This window comes from Heterodontus francisci, chromosome 24 (assembly GCF_036365525.1).
Source record: "Heterodontus francisci isolate sHetFra1 chromosome 24, sHetFra1.hap1, whole genome shotgun sequence".
Taxonomy (NCBI): Eukaryota; Metazoa; Chordata; class Chondrichthyes; order Heterodontiformes; family Heterodontidae; genus Heterodontus; species Heterodontus francisci.
Window position 1 is genome coordinate 39,303,646 of NC_090394.1, and position 14,051 is coordinate 39,317,696.

The 14,051-nt window shown below is 44.1% G+C and overlaps 1 protein-coding gene across 1 annotated transcript in view; it reads left to right on the forward strand.

Annotated features, from left to right (window-relative positions):
* Positions 1 to 14,051, forward strand: part of LOC137383322 (sodium/myo-inositol cotransporter 2-like) — a 132,297-nt gene that overhangs the window by 102,122 nt on the left and 16,124 nt on the right. Inside the window, exon 13 of the mRNA XM_068055994.1 lies at positions 11,850 to 12,065. Within this exon, the coding sequence (XP_067912095.1) occupies positions 11,850 to 12,065 (216 nt within the window). The remainder of the gene's footprint in view (positions 1 to 11,849; positions 12,066 to 14,051) is intronic.

Consider the following 14,051-nt stretch of genomic DNA (forward strand, 5'->3'; position numbering starts at 1 on the left):
CAGGAGGTAGGGTGTAAAGATGTGTAGTCCAGGTAGCTGTGGGAGTCGGTGGGCTTATAATGGTTATTAGTAGACAACCTATCCCCAGAGATGGAGACAGAGAAGTCGAGGAAGGGAAGGGAAGTGTCAGAGATGGACCATGTAAAGGTGAGAGGAGGGTGGAAATCCGAAGCAAAGTTGATAAAGTTTTCCAGTTCAGGGCGGGAGCAGGAAATGGCACCGATACAGTCATCAATGTACCGGAAAAAGATTTGGGGGAGGGGGCCTGAGTAGGACTGGAACAAAGAATGCTCGACATATCCCACGAAAAGACAGGCATAACTAGGACCATGCGGGTACTCATAGCAACACCTTTTACTTGAAGGAAGTGAGTGGAGTTGAAGGAGAATGTTGTTCAATGTGAGAACAAGTTCAGCCATGCGGAGGAGGGTGGTGGTGGATGGGGACTGGTTGGGCCTCTGTTCAAGGAAGAAGCGGAGAGCCCTTAAAACATCCTGGTGGGGGATGGAGTGTAGAGCGATTGGACGTCCATAATGAAGAGGAGGCGGTTGGGACCAGGAAACTGGAAATTGTCAAAATGATGTAGGGCGTCAGAAGAGTCACGGATGTAGGTGGGAAGAGACTGGACCAGCGGAGAAAAGATAGAGTCAAGATAGGAAGAAATTAGTTCAGTGGGGCAGGAGCAGGCTGACACAATGGGTGTCAGTCCCGCTTGTGGATTTTGGGAAGAAGGTGGAAGCGGGCTGCCCGGGGTTGCGGGACTATGAGGTTGGAAGCTGTAGGGGGAAGATCTCCAGAGGAGATGAGGTCAGTGACAGTCCTTTGGACAGTGGCTTGATGTTCAGTGGTGGGGTCATGGTCCGGGGGAGGTAGGAAGAAGTGTCTGAAAGTTGACGCTGAGCCTCTGCAAGGTAGAGGTCGGTACGCCATACAACAACAGCACCCCCCCTTATCTGCTGGTTTGATGACCATGTTGGGGTTAGACCTGAGAGAACAGAGTGCCTCAAGTTCAGAGGGGGACAGGTTAAAGTGAGTGATAGGGGCAGAGAAATTGAGATGACCAATGTCTTGCCGACAGTTTTCAATGAAGAGATCAAGAGCGGGTAAGAGGCCAGGGGGAGGGGTCCAGGTAGAGGGAGAATGCTGGAGGTGGGTGAATGGGTCTGCTGGTCGGGAGGAGGACTCATGGTCAAAGAAGTGAGCCCGGAGACAGAGGCGACGGAAGAAGAGCTCAACGTCATGCCGGGCGCGAAATTCATTGAGGTGAGGACGTAAGGGGATAAATCTGAGACCTTTGCTGAGTACAGAACGTTCAGCATCAGAGAGGGGGAGGTCAGAGGGTATAGTGAATACACGGCAAGGGGCAAGGGGTGGGGTCAGAGGGAAGTGAAGCGGAAGGAGGTTCTGGAGGAGCATTCGTCCCCATCAGCTGCTGGAGCTTGCATTCCTTGACATCTGAAAGGAAGAAAAAAAGTTTTTTGTTAATGCGCGGATGAGACGAAAGATGAAATGAAACTGCGGAGTAGAACAGCTTTGAGATCGTTTTTTCATTTATTACAATTTTGTTTTCTTTTGTTTATTTCATTTCATTGTAGTTTGTTCAGTTTGCTTACCCACTGTTTTTTTTCATGTTTGTCCTTGCTGCTGCTCAATCTTCAGTTCGTTAACACTCTATCTGTACTAATGCTTTGTCTTTCAACACACCATTAACATATTGTTTGCCTTTGCTCCATGACCTCTTGGTCAGCTATGTGGCCTTGTCCAACCAATCTACACCTTCTCCTTTGTTATCTCTTGCCCCATCCCCGGCTCTCTTGCTTATAACCTTTGACATTTCCAATATTTGCTAGTTCCGAAGAAGGGTCACTGACCCGAAATGTTATCTCTGCTTCTCTTTCCACAGATGCTGCCAGACCTGCTGAGTGGTTTCAGCATTTCTTGTTTTTATTTCAGATTTCCAACATCCGCAGTATTTTGCTTTTACTTTTAAAAGGGAATTGGATATATATATATAGAGAGAGAATTCGCAGGACTATGGTGAAAGAGCAAGAGAGTGGGGCTAATTTGATAGCTCCTTCAAAGTTCTGGCACAGGCACAATGGGCGGAATGAGCTCCTTCAGTGCTGTATCATTCCATGTAGATGTAAAAGTCAGCATCAGCAGTACTCCTCAAAGCCTCAACAAAAGACAATATTCAAAATTGTCAGCTTCAATAAGGTGGGATTCTCTGCAAATAAGAATATTCTATCTGGTGGCAGCCATCATGGCCCCCCTGTTACTTACAGGGCTGTGGGGAGGGATCATGTTCGGGGTTGAGGAGTTGTAGCGGCTGGGAAACCTGGAAATGCGGGGAATGGGGAGATCCTGCAGAATTTAATGTTAGGAGCTCATTTGAATGTTTTTCTTTGTTTCTTAGCCAGCAGCCAGTCAAATTGAAAGGCAGTATAAGATTGCAGCTAGAGACCTGAGAGGAGGGAGGGATTGTGGTGGGGCAAGGGTAGGAGGAGGAGAGATAGCAAGGGAGAGATGGGGAAAATATTGTGGTGTCATGGGGAAGGACAGATTGTTCATGGAAGAGATTGTGGATGGGTCACTTGGCCCAGAAATTTTGGGGAGGTGGGTCCTCGGATTGCAAGAAGGGAGGCTGATCGTGGCAGGTTAGCTTGAGGGCCAGTGACGGGGTGGGGGGGGGTAAGCACTCCTGCATAAAAAGGTTTATCCTCATGCACTTCAGGTTCTTTTGCCAATCACCTTAAATCTGTGCCCTTTGTTTATGAATCCTTCAGCCATTGGAAGCAGTTTCTCTTTCTTTACTCTACCTGAACTGTTCATGATTTTATACACCTCTATCAAATCTTCTCTTAGCCTTCTCTGCGTTATGGAAAACAGCTACAGCCTCTCTAGGATATCCATGAAAATGCAATCCCTCATCCTTGGAATTATTCTACTAAATCTCACCTGCAGCCTCTCCAAAGCCTTCACTTCCTTCCTAAAGTGTCGTGCCCATATTTGAACACAGTACTGCAGCTGGGAGCGAACTAGTGTTTCATATAGGTCTAGCACACGGTTGTCCAAAATAGGGCCCACGGGCCAGGATCTGGCCCACCAAAGATCTCCATCCACCACACGGATGTATTTCAGAGATGAGAAATTTTCCATTGGCTTCTTCTTTCAGACCGGCTTTTTAAAAAATCATACTGTCAGTTTCACAGCTGACAGGTGCTGACATCAGGAACAACGGTTTCCCAACTTAAGAACATACATATGAACATACGAATTAGGAGCAGGTATAGGCCACTTGGCCCTTCGAGCCTGCTCTGCCATTCAATTAGTTCATGGCTGAACTGATTACTCCACATTTCCACCTACCCCCGATAACCTTCCACCCTCTTGCTTATCAAGAATCAATCTACCTCTGCCTTAAAAATATTCAAAGATTCTGCTTCTACCGCCTGTTGAGGAGGACAGATTCAGGGTTTTCCAGTGGGTTCCGAATTTTTTTTTAAAACCCGCTGGAACCCTGAATTTGTCCGAAGTTGGGAGACTGCTGTTCCCAATGTCAGCACCTGTCAGCGCTCCCACTCCCTGTAACTGTCGGGGGAGAGGGGGGAACAGAGCCATAGAGAGAAAGGGGGACAGAGAGACAGATGGAACAGAGACAGAAAGAGAGAGAGAAGGGAATAGAGACAGATATAGAGAGAAAGAGAAAGAGGGGGGACAGAGCGAGCGAGTCAGACAAACAGACAGACAGAGGGAAAGAGTGCTCAAGATCACTCCTGACAGATGGACATCTATCTGGAATACTCCACATCACTACAGGTGTGCTGGCAAATATTGACTACTTGTGCAAGCAAATAAATGTCAGGTATCTCACTAATCAGTATCCAACATAGTGATGACAAAGTAACTCAATAAATTTATCTTTTAATTTCAAGCTTCTTCACAAAAATGCACGTTTGTTGTTGTTTTGATTCAGAGTAAGATAAATTTTTAATGCCTTTATCTTTCTGAAATTGTCTCACTTGTCCCCAGTGTAAGACAAAAATTGTAATGTGGCCCCCCACAAGAAAAGCTTGGACAACCCTGGTCTAGCATAACTTCCTGGCTTTTGTTCTCTATTTCTCAGTTTATAAAGCCTAGGATCCCATATGCTTTATTAACTGCCTTATTAACCTGAAATTCCACTGTCAAAGCTTTATGCACAAACACCCCCAGGTCTCTCTGTTCTTCCACCCCTTTAAAATCCTACCATTTATCTTGTATTGTTTCTCCCATCCTTTGTGCTACAATAGCAAAAAAGCATGGGCCATCATTTGCAAGATGAAACCTGATGGATAGCAACCAAGTGCATTACCATAGTTCTTCCCAACCAAGGTGCACACCAGTTCATTTTAAATAGCAAGCCAGGTGACAATGCACAGCGCAAAACAACACAAGCAAATCAGGAGCTCTATTTACTCCTCAGAGAGAGTAAAATTCACTATGAGCAGCCCAACATTGAGAAGCTATAAATAACTATGAAAACCCTGGAATGTGGAAAGGCAGCTGGACTCGATGGTGTATCTAATGAACTATTATTACAACAACAACAGCAATATCTTGCATTTACATAACACTGTTAACATAGTAAAACCTCTGACAGCACTTCACAGGAGCATTATCAGACAAAATTTGACACTGAGCCACATAAAGTGATATTAGGACAGGTGGCCAAAAGCTTGGTCAAAGATGTAGGTTTAAAGAAACATATTAAAGGAGGTGAAAGAGATAGAGAGCTGGAGAGGTTTGCGAGCACATTAGACCAAAGACTGGCAAAGGGTATATCAAGAAACTGAGAAAGAAACTGAACTCCAAGAACGTTGTACTCCAGAAACTGGCCAACAGAAAATGGAGAGCAGATTCCAGTGCACTCCAAGCACCCAGCCTTGCCTTTTACTGTACAGTACTGTTCCCCAGTATGGTCATGCTTGAGCCATGCACACAACACAGGTATTGAATTCAATCAATCTTGTACGATCACAGGGACTTCAAAACTGAATCCAGCAGTCCCTATACTACTTTGTGAGGTTTGCTCTGCCATCAGTGAGGTGGCATGCTTTCAGTAAAATTGAGAGGAAAACAGACGTATAATCCTAGATATAACATTACTTGTCCCTGAGTGTGTGATCTGTTGTTATGAGTCTTGGGAACACAAGTAATATTCAAAATAAACATGGGATTTTATTATAACAGAACTGTAACATATATATATATATATAGATATATACACACACAATAGTAACTGCAGGAGTACATCTGAACACGTCTTACTATGTCAGGCTCCACCCACAACTATGGTCACATGTGACTCGACATCACTTCCTATAATGATGTTCATTTGCAGTCCTTAAGGTGGCCCATCTTTAAGATCATCTCACAACATCCCTCTTTTTTCCAAAGATAAAAACATATGTACAGGAAACAACAATGTTGTGGTTTGGACTAACTATACATAATTTAACAAAATATTATTTACAGATAAGCAAATTTAGGGTGGCACAGTGGCGCAGTGGTTAGCACCGCAGCCTCACAACTCCAGCGACCCAGGTTCAATTCTGGGTACTGCCTGTGTGGAGTTTGCAAGTTCTCCCTGTGTCTGCGTGGGTTTTCTCCGGGTGCTCCGGTTTCCTCCCACAAGCCAAAAGACTTGCAGATTGGTAGATAAATTGGCCATTATAAATTGCCCCCAGTATAGGTAGGTGATAGGGAAATATAGGGACAGGTGGGGATGTGGTAGGAATATGGGATTAGTGTAGGATTAGTATAAATGGGTGGTTGATGGTCGGCACAGACTCGGTGGGCCGAAGGGCCTGTTTCAGTGCTGTATCTCTAACCTAAAAAAAAGCAGTCTCTAAATCGTAGAGGAGGTTAGCTTATACATCTGGATCTGGTAGTCGTGAATCTTTTCCCAGAGTAGAGCTGACCTGGATGATTCCTTGAGATTCTGGTTATCATATTCACTTCCGGTTCTTGAAGCCTCCATGCATTCATCTCCAGATCATGTTTTTGAACGCGTCCACAATACTACAGGATTGCCATGTGTAGTGTTGTCATACATCCCTCTGAGTTGACTCAGTTTCTTCTGAGTAGCACACCACTGGGTCTCTAGTCCTTGTAGAATTGGGGCTGGTCTCATATACTAGCAATTCTGCAGGATACCAAGTTCCTGATGCATTGTCAAGTACTCTCACCTTCTGCCCTACCTGTACTGGAGCTATTGCTGGTTCAGCATGCCTGTCATGTGATGCCTTCATCTCTTATTTAGACAGAAGAATATACTTACAGTGGAAAACTGAGAGAGATGATGACTGGGCAGTGTAGTACTGCTCTGCCTTCCAAACATTAACTCTGCAGGGACAGTAAGCCCATGTCTGATAGAATAGCCTGGAGCTGCAGCATTGCAACCTTGAGGTCTTGATCCATCTGCCTACACTTTAAAATAAGTGCTTTGATAGTGCGCACCATGCGTTCAGCTATGCCATTGGACTGAGGATAATGCAGCGACAATGTCACATGACAGACCTCCCACTTGGCACCAGGGGTCGGCAACGTGTCCGTACACAGACACCAGTGTCCGTCGTAAAAATTTTGGGGTCAGTGACTCGTAATTTCATGATGAGAAATTTCCTATTGGCTTCATTTTTCAACCAGTCAGTTTAATAAAAAATCGCAGCTATCAGTGTCACAGTTGACATGTGTTTAGAACGGGACCAGCGCTTCCAATTTTGATCAGTTCGAGGTTTTCCGGCAGGTTCCAATGTTTTAAAAAAGCCCGCCAGAAAACTCCGAACTTGTCCGAATTGGAAGTGCTAATCCCGCTCTAAACACATCAGCTGTGACACTGACAGCTGCGATTTTTTTAAAAACTGACCAATCACAAAGCTGATAGTTCCCAAAGAGAGGGAGGGGAGAGGGAGAGGGGGGGGTTCAAGAGAGGGAGGGGAGTGAAGGAGTGGGAGGGAGGGGGAGAGGGAACGGAGGGAGAGAGAGGAGGCAGAGAGGGAGGGAGAGAGAGAGGGAGGGAGGAAAGTAGAGGGTGGGAGAGAGAGGGGAGAGAGAGCGAGGGAGGGAGGGAGGGAGAGAGGGGAGGGAGGCAGAGAGAGGGAAGCAGAAAGAGGGAGGCAGAGAGTGGGACAGAGAGAGGGAGAAAGGGAGAGGGATAGAGAGAGTGAGGGGAGCAGAGAGAAGGGGCAGAGAGAGAGGAGGGCATAGAGAGAGAGGGGAGCAGAGAAAGGGGCAGAGAGAGAGGGGGAGAGAGAGCGAGTGGAGAGAGAGAGAGAGAGCGGGGGAGATGGGGGAGAGAGAGAGAGGACAGAGAGCGAGGGGGTGACACAGAGAGGGGGTCACAGAGAGGGAGAGATCGACAGAGAGAGAGAGAAGTGGGAGAGAAAGCGATCAAGATCACTCCTGACAATGGACATCTATCCGGGATACTCTACATCGCTGCAAATGTGCAGGCAAACATTGACTACTTGTGCAAGCAAAAAAATGCCAGGTGTCTCACTAAATCAGTGACCAACATAGTGACCAGAAAGTAAGTCAATAAATTCTCTTCTCATTTAAAGCTTCTTCACAAAAATGCACCTTTGTTTTGTTTTTATTAATAGTAGGATAAATTTTTAATGCCCTCAGTGTAAGACAAATATTGTAATGTGGCCCTCCCATGCGAAAATATTGGACACCCCTGCTTCAAGCTTTTAACCTTGTGTTTTAAAATAACCTATCAGTAAAAGTAATTGCAAATGTAATTCGCATTGGCATTGCATATTATTTTGCTTGCTAGCTAGTTAATATAGTTGTGCTGTTCTCCATTGATATTTGTATGCTTAGCTACTTTATTTATAGGGAGAATGTGTTTTAAATTGGACTGTATTTTGATGGCATTAGATTGGATATATACTTTATATGTAAATTAATTGCCCCATGTCTGTGGCTTTTGTCAAATGTCTGTGATGCAACATGTTGGTGTCTATCCCTGCTTGGCACACGTGTCGGAATTGTCTTCTTGTATATTGCGACGCATTATTGGAGATGATTTCGTCCGGCACACCAGACAGGCTGAATAAAACACTAACTGTATCAGCAACCACTGCACTTGATATATCACGCAGCTGCCTAATGATTGGAAACTTGGTAAAGTATTCTGTGACAAGGAGGAAATCATCATTCTGTGCCTAGAAAAATCTGTGCCGATCTTTGCCCATGGGTGTGAGGGTATTGCATTTGGAATCCTTTTGCTGATTCAGCTGACAAGTTTGACATGCCTCGCAGGATTTCACCAGCGTCTCAATGTCACCATTGTTTCCTGGCCAGTATATCGTCTCCCTTGCAAGACATCTGGCGTTCTATTCCTAGATGTTCCTGCTGCAATTGGGCCAGAATGTCAGAGCGCAGAGCCTTGGGTATCAGGACTTGTTTGCCTTTGAAAATCACCCCTTGTGATATACCGAGCTCATCTCAATATGGCCAGAAACAGCGTAGATGTTCAGTTACTTCCTGTATGGTGTCAGGTCATCCTTCCACAATGGCCTTCCACAGCAGCAATATAGGGTAGGGTCATGTGCTGTCTCGTCTCTCGGCTGCTTACATTTGTGGGTTCCAAAACTCGTAAGGTCGATGTTGAGGACATCCTCAATCTGAACATCCACACTGTGGACATGCAAATCGAGCAAAACATCGGTATTTTCATTTGGATTGGGCAACCTGCTCAACGTGTCCGATGTGGCCATTTTATCTCCTGGTTTTATCGTACGTCACATTCGTAGCCCTGGACTTTCACCAGAAGTCTCTGCAACCCACGGAGGGGCACTCGTGAGCAGTTTGCGTCATATAGTTTCAAGCGGCTTGTCTTCAGTCGCTACTATAGTGATTTCCGAACAAGTAGGTGTGAAACCTAACGACAACAAAAACCAAAACTAAAGAGTTACATTTGATGTTAGAAAATTGGATTGGGTTTGCGACAAACACTTTGACATGAAGGCGATTGGCTTCTCTTCCTGCATGATGCAGGCACTGATCCCTTCTGGGACACGTCGACCTCGAGAGTGGTCTCTTTGGTCAGGTTATAGTTTTGTAGCACACTATGTTTACTTGACAGGACTAACTTTAAGGACTCAAACACCTGCTGGTGCATGCTTGCCACTACTAAGGAGTATCTTAATGCATCAGTTCCCTAAGCGGTGCTGCTCGCTCAGTGAAATTAGGAATGTACAGGGCCGAAACATTGAGCCCGAGACACCGTTATAAGTCTTTCTGGTCCTGAGGAGTCGGTATGGCTCTCGACACCATCGATCTTATTTAGGTCTGGGCGCATTCCTCTGACAGAACATATCGATTCAAAAAAGTTGATGTGCCCAATTCAAAAAAGTTGATGTGCCCAATTCAAAAAAGTTGACCTGGCACTTCTTGCTATTAAACACAAGGCCCTCACAACTAGCAGCCAGCATTAGCAAATACACGTTTCGGCCTTGGTCCAGCCCATCACCACAATATCGCCAGCTATACAAATACAGCCCGGGACATTTTCCATTATCCTGTCCATGTATTGTTGGAAAATGTCCTGGCTGATGCACAGATCAAACAGTAACTATCTGAAGCAGTATCTCCCGAATGGCATTCTAAAAGCTATGAGTAGCTGGGACTAGTTGGCTAAGCGGACAGACCAGTAGCTGTGTTTCACATCGAGTTTTGAAAAATACTTAGCATCAATGAATTTAGGATTGAGCTGCTCCAGGGTCAGGATTTTGTGCAAGCATCTCTTAAGGGCTAAATTCCGTCATGGCAGGCCTTCTTCAGCACGCACGTAATGGAGCTGCACCAATCGGAATGCTGATGCACTCAGTGGATGTCTCTGTTGCGTTCAACCTCATCCATCTCCACTTTAAGCTTCTCTTGAATGTGGATGCTGCACTTCCTTGGCGCATCGATAGTAGGAACTGCATCCTGCCTCACGTGCAATATGGCATCATCCTTGAAATCGACAATTCTCTTTTTCGATGTATTCTTCGGGAAAATCAAAAGTTGCCATGATGTGATGTTCAGTGGTCTTCAGAAAAATATATAGATCCCAATGCTGCCAACATGTAATATTACTTGTCCCTTGTTGTGTGACCTGTTGTTAGGAGTCATGGGACCACAAGTAATATTCAAGATAAATGTGGGGATTTATTATAACAGAACTGGAATGGTAGCTGTAGGATCTGAACACATCTTACTAAGTCGGGCTCCACCCACAACTAACTGGTCACGTGTCATTCGACATCACTTCCTATGATGATGTTCATTTGCAGTCTTTAAGGTAGTCTGCCCTTAAGGTGATCCCACAACACTAGACACTTAATGAATGGACACAATACACCACCAAAGAGGCTGAAGTCTAGAAAGAGCTTTGCCTCTGAAATTTCCTTGAAAATACCACTGTGGAAGGCTACAAACTAACAAAGTGGTGGGAAATGCTGATGATCTTGGAGAACTTGGTTTCTTCAGAGCAACTCCTTACAATCACTGGTGTACTCTAAATCGCGTAAGAGTTGGGATAGAAAATATTGGTAACAATATGACCAAGTGGCAGCTGAGAAACCCCAGATGTGAATGTGGAGAGCTCAGGCAAATACTGAACATTGCCTGATGCAACACCCCCCTGTCAACACCCTGTACTCCTAAGGAACAATTCAAGATAAATTACACAAGATTCTGGCTGCACTTTTGGAACAACAAGCTATGATGATGATGATCAACAAGGGCAGCATTAAAGTTGTTCTAATTGACCTAAGTACCCTTAAGGAAGGGTTAATCAGCCAGGGTTATGCTCCTAATATATATATCTAGTTACCCCTGCTTGAAACAATATTTGTGCATGTCAGATAACAAAAGATTGGGCTTAACTGTGATGCTTTGTGTAGTCAAAATGCTGATATTTCCTCTTTTGGCTCCAACATGAAAAAACAGTTATTTAGACGAAGCACTGAATGCTGCTTATTATCTGTGGAACCTGTACATCAAATAAATTGACCAGCACCTTCACCAGCAGAGAAAATTGATTGAAAAATGATTTCAAAGTCAATTTGACAATTTTCCCATTAAAGTGGATGGTCCCTATGGACAACAGTATACATCTTCACCCGTGGCTTTACTATCCACAGACATCCCTATCTTGGCCCTGCCAGAATCAAAGCCCAGTACCTCCCTGGAAGGAGTGAGAGGGTGACTGCTGGATGGTTTTATATCCTCCCTTGTGGCCATATATGAGGAAGAGGGTCTGAGGAGGCTGCTGGCATTCCCAATTGGGAAATGGTACTAAAAAACTCAATGGTATTTGAAAACAGCCAAGAACAATGTGGTAATGGACATTTGCATATTACAAGACTTGGAACAGAATAAGTGGGAAACAGATTTCAAAAAAACAGAACCTTTCCTGGTACTCAAAAAACCACAAGTATTAATCATAAAGCACAGAGGAACAGCTCTCTTTCCCAACCTTACTATGCAATTACACAAGGAAAATACTGCATATGCTGGATTCCTGTTCTAATGAAAGGCCATCAACCTGAGGCGTTAACTCTGTTTCTCTCTCCACAGATGCTGCCAGTTCTGCCAAGCATTTCCAGCAACTTCTGTTTTTATAAACTGAGCCACTGTTCAACGCCTTAGCATTAGCATCGATGGACAGCCGCAAAGCTCAAACTGCTCAGCTATCGAGCTCGATTCCCAGAATTCCTGGCAGTTTTAAACCACCTGTAATAGTTTACATGTAAATGTCTCATTAAATATTTACTGAACAAAGGCACTAACATCTGACTCTGTGTTCACAGGCTGCATTCTGGGGCCTTGCTGCAGGGTTTGTTGTTGGTATAATTCGGATGATTTTGGATTTCGTCTTCGTCACGCCACCATGTGGCCATCCGGATACACGCCCGTCAGTCATTGGCAAAGTTCATTTCCTGCACTTTTCTCTCATCCTCTCTCTCATTACGCTGATTGTGGTGGTGACCATCAGTCTCTTCACTAAACCTCCAACACCAGAACAGGTGAATGATTGAAAGATGTCTTGCTGAGCTATTTTTAAGGATAGAGTCTACAGGACAAATGGTAGGGCCATCCCCTTGTTAGAGCCACATGGTGATGGGTGTGGGTGGTTCCCACTGTTTAACTCTCAGCTGACCACAGCAAATGTTTTTGTTCCCAGGGTTTTTACCCATTTTGTTTCATTGGTCAAATAAACAGTCAGTGACAGGTTTTCTTGTAGGTTTTAAACAGAAGATTAACTATTTATTGAGTAATATTCACTGCTGAAATGGTTGCAACTGCACCCACACATGCATTCACTCGCACACACACATAAGAAGAGATAGAGAGGAAAAGAGATAAGGGCTATGAAGTGAGGTAGGTATTTTAGATTCACGGTAACCTGCTGAATCATCTCAGAGGTCATTTTTTCCTTTAAAGTTGCAGGTCTGGGTTTTGTAGAATTCTTTGGTGGCTAGAGATGGGAACACTTGCAGTTCTCTGCTGCACAAGTTGAAGTATAGAATTCACAGCAGGGCACCTCCTTTGGCTTATGCTGGATTTCTCCCAGCTCTCAGCTGGACAGACTTTCATGATTATTGTCTTGGGTCTCCCTCTCCAGATAGCTACTTTTAAGGTCAAAATGGTCTTACCATCTTGCCTGTGTTGGCAGACGTAGATATCCCTCCCTGTGGTGATCCACAGTGGCCTAGGATGTGGCTACTTCATACCTTCTTTGATTCAGAAGAACCCATTCAATTCAAAAATGTCTCCTGATAGGTTCAGGATGGATGTAATTGACACATCTCAGTTTAGAAGGTATCCTTTTGTTCTTACCAGACATTAAGATAGTTTGAATATACAAGGTCAGGTCTTTTGATCTTCAGCAGCCATCTTTTCCAGCTTCTTGTCCACTTTTTAAAGGGAAAGTCCATTTTTATAACTCTTCCGTTTGAGTTCTGTATTTTCAGTCACTGCACTTCGCCTGAGCGTAACATCTCCCTCGATGGGGAAAAAATGAATTCCTTGGATTTCATTTTTATGTTGTTTGCCTTTTTATTTGGTTTAGAAAAAAAGAAAGAAATTAGGAAAGTATCGGGGTCACACATGACACCCAGACCTCTATCTTACAGCTGCTACAGCTGGCATTGTCTGTAACAACCATTTCTTGTTTTACATTTTACATCATCCTTTCTTTAGATGAGGCACAATTATAATTGAATTACCTTTTTGGGTGTTGAAGTTTTGCCCCAGGAAAGGTTCTGTTTTTTAAAAATCTGTTTCCCACTTATTCTGTTCCAAGGCTTGTAATATGCAAATTTCCATTACCACATTGTTCTTGGTTGTTTTAAATTTCCACTGTCTACAGGCTTTAATCCCTTAACTGCTGTTACCGCAACACATGAGTTTACTAGTTCGGGTTCTGGCACATTGATAATTCTTATCTCTAGGTTGATAGTGGGTGATAAATTGTTTTTAGCCCCTATGAGGCATCTGGGTTCTCCTCCTGCACTTTGTCCTGGGTTTGGTTAGCTCTGCATTTAGAACCTAACCCTTTGTTCAGTGGGCCCATCTACACTAGCCTCACTTTTAGTTTTCTTGTGGCGTTCACAAATGTTATGTAAATGTCATTATGACCTGAGGATATTTATACTATTTGGGATGCTATTTTTAAACTCTCCCAGCAAAATCACTTCTCTCAAATTTTCATATGAGTGATCTTGAAAGACCATATCCAGCAAACAAAAGCCATATGATTGATTCTTTCACATTCAATGTAAGTTTGTGTGGGTCTTTTCCATCTATCTGCTTCCGGTACCAGGTCATAGGCATTTAAAATTGCAGTTTTAGTTTGTTCATAATCAGAGGAACTTTCTTCTGATAACAGGGAAAAAAAACTTCACGAGCCCCATCCACAAACTTGGCTAGTAGGAGGAGAGTCCAAAATTCTTTTGGTCATTTTAGCCTGGTAGACTCAACCTCCTCCTCATTAAATTTTGGTACGAATC